This window comes from Silurus meridionalis, chromosome 3, assembly GCF_014805685.1.
Source record: "Silurus meridionalis isolate SWU-2019-XX chromosome 3, ASM1480568v1, whole genome shotgun sequence".
In the NCBI taxonomy this organism is placed as follows: domain Eukaryota; kingdom Metazoa; phylum Chordata; class Actinopteri; order Siluriformes; family Siluridae; genus Silurus; species Silurus meridionalis.
Window position 1 is genome coordinate 5,645,481 of NC_060886.1, and position 20,452 is coordinate 5,665,932.

The 20,452-nt window shown below is 39.0% G+C and overlaps 1 protein-coding gene across 1 annotated transcript in view; it reads right to left on the reverse strand.

Annotated features, from left to right (window-relative positions):
* The window catches only part of ttn.2 (titin, tandem duplicate 2), a 178,045-nt gene that overhangs the window by 62,044 nt on the left and 95,549 nt on the right, over positions 1 to 20,452 (reverse strand). Inside the window, 49 exon segments of the mRNA XM_046845789.1 lie at positions 96 to 392; positions 476 to 793; positions 897 to 1,196; positions 1,325 to 1,454; positions 1,723 to 1,904; positions 1,998 to 2,306; positions 2,411 to 2,840; positions 2,942 to 3,141; positions 3,224 to 3,532; positions 3,646 to 3,945; positions 4,028 to 4,321; positions 4,448 to 4,732; positions 4,827 to 5,123; positions 5,239 to 5,538; positions 5,633 to 5,935; positions 6,046 to 6,534; positions 6,633 to 6,935; positions 7,023 to 7,322; positions 7,426 to 7,704; positions 7,820 to 8,131; positions 8,245 to 8,441; positions 8,538 to 8,643; positions 8,743 to 9,042; positions 9,132 to 9,431; positions 9,884 to 9,999; positions 10,089 to 10,275; positions 10,369 to 10,665; positions 11,461 to 11,748; positions 11,837 to 11,958; positions 12,050 to 12,227; positions 12,311 to 12,458; positions 12,571 to 12,722; positions 12,832 to 13,116; positions 13,823 to 13,937; positions 14,027 to 14,214; positions 14,333 to 14,635; positions 14,730 to 15,029; positions 15,235 to 15,504; positions 15,631 to 15,897; positions 16,006 to 16,130; positions 16,219 to 16,627; positions 16,736 to 17,014; positions 17,112 to 17,378; positions 17,475 to 17,741; positions 17,826 to 17,994; positions 18,169 to 18,266; positions 18,351 to 18,617; positions 18,973 to 19,096; positions 20,172 to 20,314. Coding sequence (XP_046701745.1) covers positions 96 to 392; positions 476 to 793; positions 897 to 1,196; positions 1,325 to 1,454; positions 1,723 to 1,904; positions 1,998 to 2,306; positions 2,411 to 2,840; positions 2,942 to 3,141; positions 3,224 to 3,532; positions 3,646 to 3,945; positions 4,028 to 4,321; positions 4,448 to 4,732; positions 4,827 to 5,123; positions 5,239 to 5,538; positions 5,633 to 5,935; positions 6,046 to 6,534; positions 6,633 to 6,935; positions 7,023 to 7,322; positions 7,426 to 7,704; positions 7,820 to 8,131; positions 8,245 to 8,441; positions 8,538 to 8,643; positions 8,743 to 9,042; positions 9,132 to 9,431; positions 9,884 to 9,999; positions 10,089 to 10,275; positions 10,369 to 10,665; positions 11,461 to 11,748; positions 11,837 to 11,958; positions 12,050 to 12,227; positions 12,311 to 12,458; positions 12,571 to 12,722; positions 12,832 to 13,116; positions 13,823 to 13,937; positions 14,027 to 14,214; positions 14,333 to 14,635; positions 14,730 to 15,029; positions 15,235 to 15,504; positions 15,631 to 15,897; positions 16,006 to 16,130; positions 16,219 to 16,627; positions 16,736 to 17,014; positions 17,112 to 17,378; positions 17,475 to 17,741; positions 17,826 to 17,994; positions 18,169 to 18,266; positions 18,351 to 18,617; positions 18,973 to 19,096; positions 20,172 to 20,314 — 12,204 coding nt within the window.

A 20,452-nucleotide genomic window follows, 5' to 3' on the forward strand; every position in this document is an offset into this window, starting at 1 on the left:
TAGAGATAAACACAGATTTCGGTCACATTTCTAGATTAAATGAGTAGGTTTAAGTGATTTATAAACTATATCGAAATTAAATAAAATACACATACCAAAAATGGTAAGTTTAATATCCTTGGAAGCCTTGCCAAGGCTGTTAGTAGCAGTGAGAGTGTAAATCGCACTGTCGTTTCTCTTAGATTGTTGAATTACCAGACTGCATTTGTCATCAGAGACAATTTTATTGATATGCTGATCATATTGTACATCCAACTTTTCATCAGGTTTGTCAAATGAGGCTTTCTGCCAGACGAGCGATGGGAATGGACAGCCCTGAATCCTGGCAAGTATGTTGACATCAAATGTTTCTGCACTCTCCAATGATTCTCGAAGTTCAATAGTTGGAGCACCTGGAACAATAATCATAAAAAGTTTTGCATTCAATTTCGACTGAGCTGCATGTCCTGTTTAATAATCCACACCAAATACTCACAAGTCTGGTCCTTAATAATTATTGGTCCAACAGTAGCAGAGGGTCTGCTTGGTCCAGCTTCATTCACTGCCTTGACACGGAACTCATATTCCCCACCCTCATTTAGATCTTCAACAATAAAGGTTGTCTCTTCAACATCCCTTTTATTGCACTGTTTCCAGGTTTCCTTTTGTGGACCACTGGTGTCCCAGCTCAGCCTTTCAATAATGTAATGTGTTACTGGAGCACCACCATTATTTTTGGGAGGCATCCATGATAGATTGACTGTGTTTTTGGTGACCAGGTTTATCTTGAGCTTAGTTGGAGCATCAGGAGGATCTAAAAAAGTATTATGTACAATGTTATAATGGTAAATCTAAAATTATTTCTAGTTTATTTTTATCCAGATTGACCATATGATTTTTTCCTATTTCAAACTTACAAATTGGATCTCTAGCCCTTGCTGGCTCTGTAGTCTCAGTGAATGGACCCATTCCAAGACGATTTTCAGCACGAACTCGGAACAGATATTCTTGGCCCTCAAGAAGATCAGGTACCACAAAGGCCATATTGGCACAGGCTGGATTTACTGTTGTCCAGGCTTTTCCACTTACAGCTTTCTTTTCAATAAAGTAGCTCTTAATTCTCTCTCCACCATCAGTATCTGGAAGCTTCCAGATAATTCGCATTGTAGATCTGGTCACATCGGTAACTTTGAGATCCTTGGGTGGTCCAGGAACATCTATAAAAAAATAAAAATAAAAAACAAATTGTATTTTTTATTAATTGTACTGTGCTAATGTGCTAATGCTTCTGTGCTAATGCTTTTGCCATTTACAGGATTTGATTTAAAAAAAGGATGAAACTCACCAAGCACAATGACTCTGATATTAATATGCTTCTGTCCAGTTTTGTTTTTTGCTGTTACAGTGTATCGGCCAGAGTGAGCTCTTACGCTCACAGGAATTGTTAAGACAGAGGTAGTATCAGTAGATTCCACCTAAGCACCATAGAGAAAGAGAAAAAAAAGAAAACATTGAAAAATTATTTTCTATAATACATTAGTTGTAGAATTTAAATAGTATATATATATATATATATATATATATATATATATATGTGTGTGTGTGTGTGTGTGTGTGTGTGTGTGTGTGTGTGTAATACAGTAAAACAGTCTCAGTTTCTAGAGATTCATGTAGACAGAGTTAAGGACCCAAAACCTATAAACTGCCTTAGCTAAAATAGTTATCAAACCATCAATGTAATACCTGTGAATCAACTGGGAGAGTATGAACACGATCTTTCGTCTCTGTCTTTGCTTTGCCAGCAAATTCCCAAGAGACCTTGGGAACAGGACGTCCAGAGACAGTTACTGGGATTTTGATTGGAGTTCCAGCAGGGATTGATACTAATTCTTCAGCTTTGATGTCCATAAATAACTTTGGTTCAGCTGTGGAGTTAAAAACATTTCACAATGAACAATGAAATTTTAAAGAAAACACTTGAATTTCAACTGAAATCCAGTTTAAAATTGAAAGCTTACTGTGAATGTCCTCCATGAGAACCTCGGTGGTTCTGGGACTTGGCTCAGACTCGCCAATAGCATTTACTGCAATAATTCTAAATCTGTATTTCTTGAGTTCCTGGAGATTGGGAACGGTAAATTCAGTTGTAGGGTTGAGAGTGTCTGCATCGTTTACTCTTGTCCAGTCAGATGTGCCCTCATCTTGGATTTCAATTATGTAACCCTTGATTGGGCTGCCACCATCTTTGGCTGGTGGGGTCCATGAAAGAGTGACACTACGCTTGGTTTTGTCAGCAATTAAAGGAGCTGCTGGCATGCCAGGTGGAGCTACAGTACACAAGCAAGCAAAGAATTGTCACTTACACATTCAACATAAAAAAACTTACCTATATAATATGTATTACAAAAATGTATCCTGTAATTTAGCTTACTAATAGGCTCATCAGCAAAGGCTGATTCAGAAACAGCGCTTGGGGGACCAACTCCTGCAGCGTTGCAAGCCATCGCTCGGAATTCATATTCAAGTCCCTCAATGAGACGTGTGACGTGACATTCCCAGCCTTTCATGCCACGTTTAGATACCAGGGATTTGCATGCTTTAGCCCAGTGGGTGGTGCCTTTTTGCCGCTTCTCCAGCCAATAGCCAATGATCCTAGACCCGCCACAATCCATAGGAGGCTCCCATGTTACTAGCATATGGACTTTAGAATGTTCTGCTATAGTAACTTTTTCTGGAGGGCCAGGTAGGGCGAATGGATCCCTTATTTGCGCCTCTTCAGATTCACAGCCATCACTTATCCCGTACTTGTTCTGAGCTTTAATTCTGAACTTATAGTTTTTACCAGTTACAAGGTCCCATGCCTATAAGACATAAAACAATTAATCATTACAGTATATTGGTTAATAAATGAAAATATATTGGTCAATTTATGACAGTTTTTTCAGATTCTTAGTTTGTTTACCCCATATTTCTTATCTATTATTTTGTCTGTAATCTGAACCCATTCTGCTTTCTCTGCATCTTCAACATCAAGGTCTTTCATCTCAACAATGTAATTGGTGAGCTCACAGCCACCAGTATCCAGTGGTGCATCCCAGGTCAGTTGGCAAGATTGGGCTCGGATATTTGAAACTGCAACATTTCTTGGTGGTGTTGGTCGATCTAATTCAAAACATTGAACATCCATTATGCATCTGCGTATATTGAATAAAAACATTAAAGTAGATTATCTTATTAAACTTACCCAACACCTCCACTGTGATGTAATGGCTAAGTGTTCCAAGGCGATTTGAAGCAGTTACAGTGTATACTCCCTTTTCCAGCCTTGAAACAGCTGGGATAGTGAGTTTGGAGTGTTCTGTGAGTCTGTCAATCTGTTTGGTCTCAGTCAGGATTCTCTCAGTGGGCTTGTCAATAAGAACATCATTCTTAAACCATTCAACCTTTGGCATTGGGAGACCTGTGATTTCAGCAGGGATCTCAACTGGCTCATTCTTCCTCACTCTAATCAAGTCACCTTTGAAGTGCTTCAACATGTGCAAAGTTGGAGGAACTGTAAAAATATAAATATGTATACATATTGAACATAGCACCTAATAAAGTACATTGCAAAGAGTAGGTAAAATGTCTTGTTTTGGAAAAGCCAAACCCCACAACCAGACAAACCTTCATCATCCTGAATCACAACAGTCAAGGGGATAGAAGGATCACTTTCCCCAATGCTATTCACAGCCTTTGCACGGAATTCATACATGTGCAGCTCATCCAGATTCTCTACAGTCAGTGTCAGATCTGTGCACATGTCTGGGGAGACAGGCTGGAAAGCAGGATGATCTTGACGTTTCTTTTCTATGATGTATCCAATAACTGGACTGCCACCATCATTGCGAGGTGGTTTCCATGTAAGGGTAATGGAGGACTTGGTTCTTTCTGTGTAGTGGAACTTCTCAGGAGAGGTAGGTGGACCTGACATGTAAATAAAAGAACATTGTTTATTTACTGTATTATTTGAACAATTACATTTTGCTCTGTATAAAAGTCACATTACTTTGTGGGTCAACAGCACGAACAGGTCCAAGATCAACTGGTGGTCCACAGCCATATTTATTCTTCGCCACGACTCGGAAGATGTATTCCTGTCCTTCAACGATACCCCCAATTTCACATTTAGAAGCAACAGTTTCAATGGGCTGTCTAAATGTGTGCATCTTGGGCTCTCTTCTTTCAACAATGAAGCCAGTCAAATCACTACCACCATCATCATCAGGATCGGACCAGTTCAGAATCATTAACTTTCTGGTTACTACGACAGGCTTGAGTTCAAGGACAGGCCCAGGAACATCTAAATAAAGCAGTTTACAAGTAAGATTTTGTTAATGTGTGTCATCATTACAAACAATATAAACTGCACAAACAGTGAAGTTGTTCACTTACAGGTTCAGAAAAAACTCAATAAGTAGTTACTCACCAACAACTTCAACCCTGGTCCATGCAGACTTGATGGCACTTGGGTTTGCTGCAGTAATCTGGTATCTGCCACTGTCACTTCTATTTGAAGTCCTGACAATAAGAGTGCTGTCCTGGCCTACTTCTTCTATTTCTACACGATCCTTGTCTGGTTTTTTATCATCCTTTGTCCATTGGAGTGACGGTTTAGGTCTACCCGTTACATGTGCAGGAATCCTCAGGATCTCACCAGCTCTTACAATAAGACCATTCTTCACAGAGATATCAAGTTCAATTACAGGCATTTCTGTTTGGGAAAGGTTATAAGCACAGTCATAAATCTTTACAATCTCACCTTATTATGTCTCATATTTTTTTTGTATTAAGCACTGATTTTATACCTGCTGGATTCTTCACAATGACTGCATTGGTCATACCGGGAGCACCTTCACCAACACAGTTGACCGCTATCACACGTACAATGTACTTAGCCTTTTCTCTGACACCATAAACAGTAAATGTCCTGGTTTTCCATGGTCTCTCTGTGGCTCTTGACCAGTCATTAGTCCCAGCAAGTACCTTGTCGACTTGGTAACCAAAAATCTCTGCACCACCATTGTCTGCAGGAGGATCCCATTCAACTGTTATTGAATGGTCTGTGGTGTCAACAACTCGTGGAATTGGTGGACCCGGTGGCACTAGTAAAAAAAAAAAAAATAATAATAATAATAATAATAATAATTTAGTATTTACGATTTACAATTTCAGTACTTTTAATATATATATCAAAGCAACACAATGTGATCAGCTTACAAATTGGAGCCTGGGCTGTTTTTGGATCAGATGGTGGACTAAACCTTCCACATCCGGCTAAATTTTCTGCACAGACTCTGAAAATGTATGTCAATCCTTCCAAAAGACCTTCGACATTTACTTCCAGCGCATTAATGATGCTGCGATTAACTCGTGCCCAGTGTGTACTGTTGATTTCGCGTTTTTCCACCCAGTATCCTTGGATGGGGCTTCCATTGTCGTTTGGTTCATTCCAAGTAACAACCATGCTGTTTGCTGTAATGTCTTTAATTTCAGGTTTCTCAGGTGCCTCTGGGGGATCTGAAATATGGCAAATGACAAATATAAACTTACAACTGTAAAAGACTATGCATCAAGTAAAACAAGTGGTAAAACAAGTGAAAATGTTGGCTACCAAATGGATTCTTGGCAATGACGGGTTTGGAGATAGCAGGTTTTCCAGGACCATATCTGTTCTCAGCAGTAACTCTGAAAAGGTACTCCTTTCCTTCAATCAGATTTGTCACTGGATACTTGCAACCTCTGATTGTTGAAGTCACAGTGACCCATCCAGTCTCAAGCTTGGAGTTGTCTTTCTTCTCTAACAAATAATTTAGGACCTCACTGCCACCATCATCTAGTGGAGGTTCCCACTTGCAGATAATAGAATCCTTCCTTACTTCCTCAAATTTGAAGTTGACTGGAGGTCCAGGAGTGTCTGGAATGCATGAATAAAATCCATAAGTGTGCAGTATATCAATGCCATAAGAAATAATCCAACATAATTAATTATAAAACCAATTTTATAATGATATGAAATGAATTTACCAAGAACATTAACTTCACAGGTGGCAGAGGCAATACCATGATCATTCTCCACCTTGATGGTGTAAACACCATGATCGCCTCTGATAACGTCTTTCACAAAAATGCAGGATTCACCCTTCCTTGAGTTATCAATGGTAAGACGCTCATTCAGAGATGGGTGGTATTCCTCCTCTGGCTCTTCTGGTTCTTCTACTTCTACTGGTTTCTCCTTCTTCTCTTCCTCCTTCTTTTCCTCCCCTTCTTTAGGCTTTTCTTCCTTTTTCTCCTTGTCTTCTTCTATTTTTTCTTCCTCTGCCTTCTTCTCCTTCTTCTTTTTAGGCTTTTCTGGCCTCTTTCTCAGTGCCTCTGGCCTGATGGTTGAATTGTTCCTTGACCATGTTATTTCCGGGTAAGGGAACCCAGAAATGTAGGCAATTAGTCTGATCTCCTCACCTCTCTTGACACTTAAGCCTGATTGCAAACTGCCACTGAGGAACACTTTGGGACGGTCTGAAATTGGAAATATTTCAAACAAAATGTTATATTAAAAATATAAATGAATATAACTTATGATGGAGAAAATCATTCAAACAATTAATTGAACATACCAACTGCATCAGTGGCTTTGACCATAGGAGAGGAACGAGAAGGCTCACTAATGCCTGCTGGATTCTCTGCACGCACACGGAACTGGTACTCTTTTCCTGGCCTCAAGCCCTTCACCGTGTAGGACAATACTGGTACAAGGTAGTCATTGCAGCGTTCAAATTTTTCTTCACCTTTCATCATCTTCTCTAGAATATAACCCATAATCTTGGCTCCACCATCATACATAGGTGGCTTCCAAGTAAGGGTCACAGATTCGGAAGTAGGATTGTGAGTTTCAACATCAACCGGTGGATCAGGTGGATCTATACATAAATAGTGCAAAACAAATTGTAAGCAATTATTCTGTCATTTTACACATTTTTAGAAAAATCTTCTCTGCTGTTACTTACGCTTCTGATCCGCAGCAATTACAGGGTTGCGAAGCTCAATAAACTCTCCACCGCCAATTTTGTTTACTGCCCTGACACGGAAATAGTATTCCCCATTTTGGATGAGGTCCTTGACAGACCAGCTGAGTTTGTTCTCACCAGACATGACATTGACATAAGTTCTCCTGCCCGCTTCTCTGCGCTGCAGGACATAATGCAGAATAGGACTACCACCATCATAGTCTGGAGGTTCCCATGTCACTTTGCAGGAGCTCTTGGTAATATCACTAGCAACAATTTCCTTGCATGGCCCAGGAAGACCTGATAATAAAAACGATATTAGAAATGTGATGCATAATTAAAAACGTATGGAGTATAATATTCAAAGTAGTTCTTATGTCTTATGTTATTGCTATAATCATACCGATAACTTTAACGTTGATTGTCCCGCTGATTGTTCCAAGGCTATTCTCCAGGGTAACTTTGTATTGACCAGCATCAGAATGCAGGCAGCTTGGAATTTCCAGATGGCAGGAAATGTAATCTGATCTAAATGAAGTTCTGTCGTCAGCCTTCATCTCCTTGCCATCTTTGTGCCATGTGATTCTAGGCGATGGAACAGCTTTAAATGGAATTGGAAGGTGCATCTGCTCACCCTCCACAACAACTACGTCCTTGGTCTGGAACTCAATGGTAGGGTTGCCTGTAAAGATTGTGAGGAACCTATTTATTAACTTGAATGAATTTCAATGATTATTCTGTATGCTCACATTACAGAAAAACATTTTAAATAATAATGGGAGAAAGATTCAGCTTACAGTCAGAGTCTTTAGCATATACACTCTCAGAGATCTCAGATGGCTCACTAGCACCAACTGAGTTGACAGCACGGACTCTGAAAATGTATTGCTTCTCAGGAACGATGCCCTCCTCCTCACCAGCCCTGTATTTCAGCTCTTTAACGGGCCGAGAGTTAACTCTCATCCACTTTTCTGTGCCAGCTTCACAAAGCTCAATGTGATATCCAGTGACTGGACTGCCTCCATTATTGTCGGGAGCTTTCCAGGCAATAGAGATATGATCTCTAGCTGCCTCTGTGACATGGAGATCCTGAGGAGGAGATGGTGGACCTGGAAAAATGTACAATAAATTTTTATTCAAAAATGAAGTGTATTGTATTGTTTATTTATTTCACTTCTTGCAAATTCTACATAAATGTAATACAATATCCATTTTATCGTACCTGTTGGGTCCTCAATTACCACAATGTCTGTAGGTTCACTTGGGTGACCAACGCCAGCCTCATTCTCAGCAAGGACCTGGAACTGTACCTCAGTGCCTTCAATGACATCAGTGACTCTATAATCGCAGTCAGGACCTGATGTCTTTGCAGATTTTACCCAACGTGTTCCAAGTTTCTCTTTCTTCTCAATGACATACCTAAAATGTTTTTATATATACACAATTTAGTGGCATGGTAAAGGGGATCAAGATCAAAACAAATCAATACTAGTGATTTTCTTAGGGTTTGAATACCGTAGGATAGGTCTGCCACCATCATTCTTAGGTGCTTCCCATTTGAGATCAACATGTGTCTTTGACACGCCTGTGACAGTCAAAGCATAAGGAGGTCCAGGAGTGGCTGTAAGAGTAGAATGGTTAATTAATATCACTCGACTCTAAGACTATCGGATCAAATTTTTAGAATGTAAACTGTATATTGTTAAGACTTTCAGCTTACTGAATGTGTCTTTTGCCAGAACGGAGTCGACAAGTTCACAGTATTCACTGGGTCCAACAGCATTTTCAGCTGCCACACGGAATACATAGAGAGAGCCATCATTCAGTGGAGTGACAGTGTATATCAGCTCTTTTACTGTGGTATCCACCACCTGCCAGCCTTTGCGTCTCACATCTCTCTTTTCCACTATATAATTGGTAATTGGAGAGCCACCATCTCTCTCTGGAGCTGTCCACTTCAGTTCTGCATTGTTACGTGAAATACTAACCACCTGGAGCCATCTTGGTGGGGATGGAGGATCTGATAAGAAAGGAAAATATTTTAAAACAAGTTCTAAAGAAGGTGAAAGCTAAAAAGGAAACAAAAAACAAAAAAAACAAATAACTTACTGAGTCTCTCCTTGCAAAGAACAGGGTTGCTAGGTTCACTAGGTTCACTCTCGCCGGCTGCATTGACAGCTCTGATTCGGAAGGAGTATTCCTGCTTCTCCATTAATCCCTTCAGGAAATATTCAAGAGAAGGTATGCCATCTGCTACACGAACCCACTCATCAGTTCCACTCTTGAGAAGCTCAATAATGTAGGACTCAATCTTAGCACCACCGTCATGCTCAGGCTTTGTCCATTGCAGGAAAGCAGAAGTCTTTGCAACATCCTTAACATTTGGCTTGCCAGGAGGCCATGGAGGATCTGAAAAAACATACATATTTCAGCCTCCCTTTCTCACACATATATACTATATGGCCAAATGTCTTGATCACCAAACCATCTCATCTACATGTGCTTTTTAAAGAATTTCCACAAGGTTTTAGATGATGGCTGTGGGATTTGTGATCATGAAGCCACACTAGAGGGGTCAGGCACTGATGTTAGGCAAGAAGACCTTCAAGAGTTGAGGTCAGAGAGCTCTGTGTTTATTTTTTTTTTAACCTTATCTTTGTTTAATCATCCCTTCATGGAGCATTGTCACACTTGAACAGGTTTAGACTCCATATGTCCAGTAAAGGCAAATGCTGCTTCACACAAAAGCATTCCTATATACCATTTTGTGTTTTAAGCTTTGTAGCAACAGATTTGTAAAATTTAATATTTTCTGGTGTAAAGAGTTTTAAAAAGATCCGCCAAAAAATTGTATATTTTACCAATAGGATCCTTGATCATGATTTGGTCAGTCTCCTTGCTTGGTTTGCCTGGTCCGGCAAGATTTTCAGCCAAAACACGGAACTTATACTTCTTCCTGGTGGGCAATCCTTTCACCCTAAATTATTAAAAAAAGTATAGTTATAAACTATGTTCATTTTGCTGTAAATCTGGTACCTTGTTTTTGTGGAGTCAACATTTTTTTACCTCAAGGTTGTGTCGCTAACTGGTAATTTATTGCATCGTATCCACTTATCAGCATCAGGCTCAAATCTCTCCACATAGTAGCCAGTAATGGGACTTCCTCCATCTTCATCAGGCTCAATCCAGTTCAGAGTTACAGCATCCTTGGTAATATCAGATGCCTCCAGTTTGTATGGAGGTCCAGGTGGATCTAGTTCAAATATTAATAACATATTCATTATTATATATTTGGGGTAGGAGGCACTGATATTTTCTAATTCCTGTAAAGATTATTTTAACATACCAAATGGATATTTGGCAGCAATTGGAGTATGTTCAGCTGGTGGACCAATGCCAAACTGATTCTCAGCATAAACTCTAAAGATATATTCTTTGAAAGTCACAAGCTTGGTGGCTTTGTAGTTCGTCTGCTTCACAGTAGAAGACAGCTTATACCAGATTTCACTGTCTGTAGCCCTTCTTTCAACTATGTAGTTTGTCACCTTCGAGCCACCATCATCTCTGGGTGGATTCCAAGCCAATAAACAGGATTCATTGGTGATTTCAGAAATATCAAAGGCAGCTGGAGGGCCCGGTTTATCTGTTAAAAATTAAATGAGTATATTATATTCATGATACATTATTCTGAAAAATAAAATAAAAAATAAAATTAATCTCTCTCTCTCTCTCTCTCTCTCTCTCGCTCTCTCTCTCTCTCTCTCTCTCTCTATATATATATATATATATATATAGATAGATAGATAGATAGATAGATAGATAGATAGATAGATAGATAGATAGATAGATAGATAGATAGATAGATAGATAAAAACCCTCACTTATTACAACTGTACCTACAAAGTTTAGATTTTCCTAATCTGTGATGGACGAAGTACACAAAATTATGTACTTGAGTAAAAGTAGAAATACACATTGTAAAATATTACGACAGTAAATGTGCTTCATTAATACTTTTACTTGAGTAAAAGTACAAAGGTATTTACCTTTAAATGTACTTAAGTATCCAGAGCACTATGATTTATTCTGGCTATAATTTTCCTATTATCATTTTTGTCACATGACTCTAATGTTACTCTCAGGACAACAATCTATTAATATATTTAGTTAAACACTAATTAATATCTATTGAGATTATCAGAAGCCCAAAACCTTTTTTTTCAACTTCTAATAAAAAAAAGGAACGACTGATTTCCCAAAATGTAGTTACATAAGAAAGTTGACTTAAAAATGTTGTGAACTTAAAGTAAAATATTCCCCAGATGCATATACTTCAATAAAGTACAGATACCTGAAAAAGATACTTAAGTACTTTAACGAATTACATTTACTTTGTTACTGTCCACTACTCTTATATTATGTAAAACAGTTACAGTACCTAGAATGTTTACATCAACAGTTGCTGTTGCACGGCCACTGCTGTTAACGGCTTCAATAATGTATGTTGCTGAGTCATCCCGTTTTGTCTTAGCAATTGTCACTGTGGAGTGACCAGGCTTAGTATCAATAGATATTCTGTCATCTTCCTTAAGGATTAGGTCAGCCTTGGTCCATTTGACTTTAGGTTCTGGTTTGCCTGTGATTTCAGCAGGAAGCTCAATCTTTGTGCCAGCCTTTGCAGTTAAGCCTGCCAGGATTTTTGCATCCAAGTGAATTTCTGGAGGCTCTGTAACAAAGAAGGTTAAAGACACAGGTTGTCTTACACACAGTTACAGAGAGATGACCAAAAAAATAAAATAATAATGTAATAATACCTTTAGGATCAACTGCCAAGATCTCATCAGTTGCCTTACAGGGTCTACCTGAGCCCAGTCTGTTCAAGGCTCTCACACGATAAGCATACCACTGTCCCTCGATCAGACCAGTAACCTCAAACCTAGTGCAGAACAAAAAGATTTTTGTTAGGTGGTATTTTTTCAAAACATTTTAAAAACCAAGCATTTAATTATTTCTTTATTTTAACTTACTTAAGGTCAGGTGTCAAATCTCCACATGGCTCCCACTTGTCAGTGCCACGTTGGCATTTGTCCACAGTGTAGCCTTTAATTGGTGCACCACCATCCCATTTTGGAGGTTCCCAAGATAAAAATATTTTGCTGGCTGACTTGTCTCTCCATTTAAGATTCTCTGGTGGATCTGGAACAGCTGTGCAAAAAGCAGTAAAAATTGATTTAGTTGTGCATGCTGCAGGTTTGTTTGCCTATAGTAACTTTCTCATGAACACTTACTGGCTGGGGAAGACACATTTACAGGATCATCAATATATGCAGGCTCTCCAGGGCCACACTTGTTGCAGGCGACAACTCTAAACAAGTACTCCTTGCCCTCAATCACATCTGTGATAGTGTATTCCTGGTCTTGCACACCACTAATGACCTAAAGTGTAAATAAAATAGAAATACATGTAAGACTTGTATAGTCGTAAAGTGTAATTCAACAAATAAAATTTTTTGTGACAAATTTTGTAAATTCGGAGCGGGTTGAATACCTTGACCCATGTCTTTCTGGACACGTCACGCTTCTCAACCTGATAGCCTGTAAGTGGACTGCCGCCATCATGCTCTGGTGCTTCCCACATCAGATGCACATGTCTTCGTGTTACTTCTGCAACCTTGAAATCCTTGGGTGCACTTGGACATGCTGAAACATTGGAAGGGAAACAGTTTAATTTAGTTTTATTTACGGCTAACTTTTATTCGTTGTGAAGAGAAAACTGAAATAAGGATTCTTAGCAGCGTGCTGGACATACCAATGACATTGACATCAATCTCTCCAGAGACGCTGCTTACATCATTTTCCAGTGTCAGAGAATATGTGCCTTTATCAGGTCGCACACTTGGAGTAATGACTAACTCTGTAAATGTGCTCTTTGTGACCATGGACACTCGGTCACCAGAAATGAGCTCCTTGTCACCAAAGGTCCACTTAGCAGTGGGTGTCGGGTAGCCAGTGATGGGAACACGAATAGAAAGTGGCTGAGGTACAATGACCTCTAGGCCATCCTTGAAGGCACTCAAGTCCAGTGTAGGTGCAACTAAATTCAAAGAAATAAATAGCATCATTTATAATACTCTACTAAAAAAAACAATTACAATAAAGGTTGTCCCGGACTTATGATGTAAATGCGTTCTGATGACCATCGTAACTTGAAAATATTGTACATTGGGAAGTCTAGCCTACCCAGGAGAATGGTGAATAGTATGGAGTAGCATACTGTGGTTTATTAATAATTTAACAAATTACAGTACATAATTTAGCAAAACAGGAGCATGTGGTTCCACAACTCTAACTGACTGTATAAGATTATATAAAGGACATTTCTCATAGTCACACATTCCAGTGTTTATGATATTTCTCACTCTTCAGTGTTTGTATTGTTTTTTTGTTTTTTTTAACGCTAAAAACAATTTTTTAATATATATTTCTAACATTCTGCAAAGCGCTATAGAAATAAACTTGAATTGAAAACAGCATGATTTACTATACGATTAAACTAAAACTGTACTTATTCTTACTACAAACTGTAACTCAACTAAACATTATATATGTATGTGGCAGCAGGCGTGTGAATGAGTGCCAATTTGTGAAGGGAGGGTGGAGCATACGCTGCTACTTTTGCCTGCCACGTGAAAATATTTTGACATTTTTGGCGTATAGCTATTGTAAGATCAGAAAATCACAAGTCGATTCATCGTAACTTGGGGATCACTTGTAGACCTGTGACATGGGTCACTACTCACAGTGTGGGTCATCTGCCAGCACGGGTCCAACAATGTTTGATGGGTCAGACTGTCCAGCTGCATTCTCAGCCATGACTCTGTACTTATAATTCTTTCCGAATTTAAGACCAGCAATCTGGTAAAAAAAAATAAATAAAAATTAAACAATTATCAAATCAACATAACAAGACAATTAAACAAAAGCTGTGGGAATTCAGAAGTTACCCTGTATGACAGATCCTGGCAAAGTCTGGCATTACATCTCAGCCATTTATCTGTATCTTCCTCACACCTCTCAATAATATAACCGGTGATCATACTGCCTCCATTTCTAAGAGGAGTCTCCCATGTCAGCAGACAAGAATCCCTAGTCTGCTCAGAGTGCATCAGATTCAGGGGTGGGCTTGGTCTCTCTGAAACAGTGCAGCAAAGACCAAATTATAAAATAATTCTATAAATACTTCTAGATTGTTTAAAAGGTAAATAATAATAATAATAATAATAAAAGTGGGGAAAACATGCACTCCTAACCTATTGGATCCATGATTTTAACAGGGTTAGTGGCAGCACTTGGCTTGCCAGGACCAGCCTTGTTCTCTGCTCTAACACGGAAGATGTATTCCTTGTTTTCAATAACGTCATTGATGATTGCTGAACGATCTTGTGCTTTAGTCACCATGACTGGAGACCATTGCACAGATGTTCGGTCACGGAGTTCAATGATGTACGAGGTGATTTCAGATCCACCATCAAACAGAGGTGGTTCCCAGGAGACTGTGGCACCAAACTTATTTACGTTTCCAACGATAACATTTTGGGGTGGATCAGGAACATCTGGAATGCAGGAAATTAAAAGGTATATTTATAAGGATGGCTAAAATTCTGTCTTTTTAGCACTTACAATCAAGATTTTAAAAGTTAACCTTACCAAACTTATTCTTAGCTTGCACAGCTTCATCCGTTTCAACATTCGGACCGCTTCCAACTCTATTGCGTGCACAAACACGGAAAAAGTATTTGGAGTCTCTTTGTAGCCCAGTGATTGTGTATTCTGTGGTATCAGCAAGGTCAGTTGCCAGAGTCCAAGTTTTGCGCCTGACATCACGTCTCTCAACCACATAGGCTATGATCTTGCTGCCACCATCACTTTCAGGCTCATCCCATGCAATGCTGACCTCTCCGTCAGCAGTATCAACCACATGCAGGTTCTTTACAGGGCCAGGAACATCTACAGAGAGACAAAGTGTGTTATTTAGTCAACAACCAAACTAATGATGACAGACCAATAAAGAGTTTTGAGCCAATTATTGTAACAATAATCAGGATTGGCTTGTCTAATGTGTGCTAATGTACCTGTTTATATGACTTGAGTGCATTCGTTAATATGATTTTATATAGAAATATCAAGTGTATTAGCTTGAATTTAAACTCACCAATGACTTTGAGATTAATGAAAGCTTCTCCCTGTCCATGCTTGTTCTTGATAATGACCTTATACCGGCCTTCATCTGACTTCTTAGGGTCCTTCAAACGGTACTCGGCTTTGTCTGGCATTGTGTGAAGATTGTCTTTAGGCAGGCTAATGTTATCAAAGAACCATTCAGCCTCAGCATGTGGGTAGGCATTATAGGGAACTGACATGACAAATGGTTTCCCAGCATCGGTCACTAAGTCCTGATCCATTGTCTTGATCTTTGGTGCAGCTTTAAAAAGGGAAAAATTAACGTAAAATTTGAAGGATTGTGTGGAATAAAATAATATGCAATTCATTTATTCATTTTATATATGTTTTGTCATTCATAATTTGTGTAAATTGTAACAAAAATTACCTGCAAGCTCAAGCTTGGCTTTGGCATCCTTGTCTTTCGCAATAACTCTGTACTCTCCCTGATCACGAGGTCTAATCTCACATACTTGAAGCCTGTGAATCTTGCCTTCGCTCATCATTTGGTATTTGTCCCCCTGGACAATAGTCATGTTGTTCCTTAGCCATTTAACTTCAACTCTGTCCTTGTTGAGCTCCACCTCATACACAACATCTGAGCCTGGGAGCTCAAATATATCCACAGGTGGTCTGACAATCTCAACCGGTGTTTCTGGATAAAAACAAAAAAGCAGGATAGATTTAGACACGTAGTGGATTAATGGTCGGTAAATAAAATGCATCCATATATCAATAGACCACTCAAATGTTATTGCATTACCTTCAACAAACAGACGAGCTCTTGATTTTTTCTCATCTACACCACAAGCATATTCGCATTCATCATCAGGTCTGCACTCCTTAACGCGTAGTGTGCAGGTCTTTCCATCACGCTCAAACTGATATCTGAAAACCAATTGAAAAACAGCATTAGCTATTAAAAGATAAAACATTCCCAAACACAAGGATAACACCAGAAAAGGACATTCATTACCGTGGAGACTCTCTGATCTCTCTGCCATCTCTATACCATTTGATTTCAGCCTTTTCTTTAGAGACTTGGCACGTAAATTCAGCATCTTCAAATTCAGGAATGGTCTGGTCTTGAAGTTGGGTAATAAAGTCTGTAGGTGCTTCACTGATAATCAACTCAGCAGTGGACTTGTCGGCACCAGCAGTGACAACGTACTCCCCTTCATCTGCCAGACTACAGTCTTTAATAGTCAAGGTGTGCTTGTCCTTGTCAACGCGGTATACAATGCGCTTGCTGAGAGTAATCTCCTGCCCTGCTTTCATCCACTGTACAGTTGCATTTAGTTTGTTTACTTTGCATGAGAAGCTGATGGCCTTCTTCTCCTGTGTTTCCACATCGTCCAGAGGAACAATGATTCTCAGATCCTCAGCTGTGGACAAAAATGGTAAGTACTTTATAATACATATATTTTATGTATAGAATATGTACGTTATTAAGAAATGTAACTGAAATTGAGATGAAAACATATGCAACTAACCCTGTACAGTAATCTTGGCAGAACTCTTGACGCACTCATTGCGATGATTGGTCAGTATTAAGTGGTAAGTAGCCGCATCAGACATTTCGGCGTCTTTAATTCTCAAAGAGTACACATTGTATTTCTGGGACATGATAAATTTGCTGCTATCGAATATTGTTTCATCATTCTTCATCCACTTGGCCTTGGCTTCCTCTGAGTTCACCTCACAGTTGAGAACAATCTCTTGTCCTTCACTTGCCTTTGTGTCCTTGAGGGGTGTGATAATTCTAAGTTTCTCTGGAATAAAAAAAAACAAAAAAAACAAGTGTAAGCCAAGATATCACACCATATTTGCAGCAATGAAATGAATGTGGAGAGTATACAAAATGCGCACCATGAACAATCAAATCTGCTGAAGCTCTCGTAGCACCAATGGAAGCCACAAAAGGACCTTCATCACTGAGCTCACATTTCTTCACTACAAGGGCTTGTCGTTTGCCATCAGAAATAATTTCATACTTGTCATCTGTATGGAGTTCTTTGTCACCCCTGAACCATTTGACTTCGTAAGAGTCTTTGGACACAGTGCACACAAACTCTGCTTTTTCACCTTCAACCACCTCCTGGCTTTGAGGTCTGGAGATGAGCTCAGCGGCAAGTTCTGAAAGAAAGAATATGTAATGTTTGGTCTTTTTTCCCCCACAAAAGTATTTTCAAAAAAGAGAAAATAAAAAATCATAAATGCCAAATCCCTAACCATTGACTCTCAGGTTTCCTGTAGTTTGTGAGGTAGGCAGTTTGCAGTGATATTCTCCAACATCACTCAATTGAAGGCCTTGTATGATAAGGATTCTCTTTCTGCCATCTGCAACATGTTCATATCTACCACCCTCAGGCAATTCCTGGTCTCCTTTATACCATGTAACCTCTGCACTGGACTTGGAGACCTCACAGATCAGTTTAATACTGTCGGTTTCAGTGCCTTCAACATTAGCGAGGTTCTTTGTGAACCTTGCCTCCTCCTCTGCAATCAGAGAAAAAGTTTAAGCGACTGCTTTTAGATGTTAAATACTGATAGTGAATATAATAAAAACGTTTAAAAACTGACCGACAACAGTAAGCATGCCAGAGGTCTTGGAGGTCCTTGCATCACATTCATATTCTGCTTCATCATCAAACACAGACTTGCTAATGATGAGAATACGCTGAACACCTTTAGAAATGATATCATATTTCTTGCCTTTCCTGATTTCATTACCATCCTTGAACCAGCGAACCTTTTGAAAAAAGAAAAAATATATCAGTTTCATGATCCAAAATAGCGCACAATAACAGTCCTAATTTCAAGCATTTTCATATAGCTAGCTTATTATTATTTTACCACTAAAATATTTAGGCAAATGAAAGATCTATAGATCAGACAACTCATCGTCAGGGAGCAAACCATTTACCTTGGCATTTTCTCTGGAAACCTCACACTCAAACTTGGCAGTTTCTTTCTCCATTACCTCAACATCATGGAGTGGTTTAGTGAACTCAACATGTGGAGCTAAACAAATGAGATTATTTTCAACCAGTGCCTCATAGGTTCAATTTAGATTTTTAAGCATTTAATTGAATTTAAATTACTTACGCTCAACATTTAGGAAAGCAGAAGTCTTAAAATCTTTGGAATCGCAGGTATAAGTCTTTGAATCGTCAAGTGTGCAGTCATGGATGATAAGCTTCCTCTTGCGGCCATCAGCAACCATCTCATGCTTCTTTGTTTTGCGGATTTCTTGTCCATCTCTAAACCACCTGACTTCCGCATTTTCTTTGGAGACCTCACACTCTAGTATTGCAGTAGCTTCTTCCTCTACAGTCTGGTCCTCGAGTGGCTTGGTGAACTCGACTGGAGGCTCTAAAGAAAAGATCATAAAGGGTTCAGTGAATGCAATGAAAATTGTATTTTTTCTAAAAAATCCACCATTTAAAGGTCTTTTAAAGGCTCTTTTATTGTTAAAGCATGACAGTTGACCATTTAACATATACGTCCACATATATGTGTGTGTTCAGCTGTTAAAGAGCTTTTAAAGGTGCAGTTTGAAACATGGAAAATGAACTAACAAAAATGTCTGCCTTCAAATAGTATCTTCCAAGACCTTACATACAGTATATGGTATTGATACCAGAGTAGAATTTTTGATGTTTTTGCCTTAACAAAATGATTGAGCTTATTATTGGCTTATTGAGTTAATATGCCAAATGGAACCTACCTTTTACAATGAGCTTGGCCTGGATTTGGAAATCCTTTGCAGTGAGTTTTACCTCACCTGCTTCAGTCAGTTTTACGTCTCTTAGGGTCAGCGTATGGATTCTGCCTTCAGCTCTGGTCACCACCTGTGCAAATCAAGCATATTGATAAATTAAGTCTCCCAGGCTGTGAGAGGGCTATTTACTGCACCCCTGCAATAGACATCAGCAGCTGAGAAGCATTAACTGATCTCAATTTCACACCTCTGCTTTTATGCTAGCGATAACTCCTTAGCCTGAGAACCAGCTGAGCAATGTACCCTAACTTACATAGGCCTAGGGGTGTACATGTCATATGAATCAATATAACAGCTGTATCACAATAAAACTTACAATTACAATGAATTAAACAGTAAATAATCAATTTGTTGTAATTATTCAAAGTGCATTTCTGACACACAACGAACAAAAACTTTACCAAATGTGTTATACATATACAATAATTATTTAATAGAATCCATATATTTTTTAACACAGACCAAAAAATGACTCATGCCACCAAAGAGATTTGAAATAACACTATTCACTATACAGCAATCAACAGCCCATACAAAGAACCAAGCATTTCTGCTTTATGTAAACTAAATGAAATCGCTTATCAAATGCACCTAAGTCATAGAAATACAATAAAGCACATAGAATCTCCAAAGAGGTTTTATTAAGCAGGTTTTTATACATAACACACCTATCACATACCAATGTTTTAGTTGAATTTGCAACTGTCAAATACTCATCATGCCACCTGCCTTTTAACTCAGAGCCTTGAAGCAGTTAAAAATAACTAGAGGAACGCTTGCAGAGCAGAATAGCCGCAAGCGTTATCGCAAAACCCAGATCAAGTAGTCAAGTGTCGCCTAATGCACACAGGTCCTTATATGCAGAAAGCATGTAGGTGATATTATTCTGTATAATATTGTATAAAATGTAAAAATATAGGCTTCAGAATATCTTGCAAAGCAAAATTGTGTGTTTGTGCGTGTGGTGTGTGTTTCTGTGTGTGCATGCTTGTAGCAGTATAAAATCATCATGCCACCATGTTTGAAAGGCCTCAAATATAATTAAACAATTTGATGTCTACCATCAAAACAATGTTTTCTATGTATTGTTTATAGCATTATTTAAACAAAGTACAACATATAACTGGATTTTGAATAACACTTACTCTGTCGCTCGGTTCCAGTTTATTACCCCCAAGGAACCATTCCACAGATATGCCCTCATATGACAGTTCGCAGTCAAAGGTTGCGGTCTCCCCAGCCGTAACTGTGACATCCCTGAGAGGCCGGATGAGGCCAATCACTCGTGCTATGGTTTGAGGAGAAGACATTGTTAGTCACCTCAAAGTCCCAAGAGACGCCGATAATCCTTTAACCCCAAATCCACATTGCGCTTTCCCACTGACAACAGGCCACTGCTCTGAAGCCTGAAAGCCTCCAGAACAAG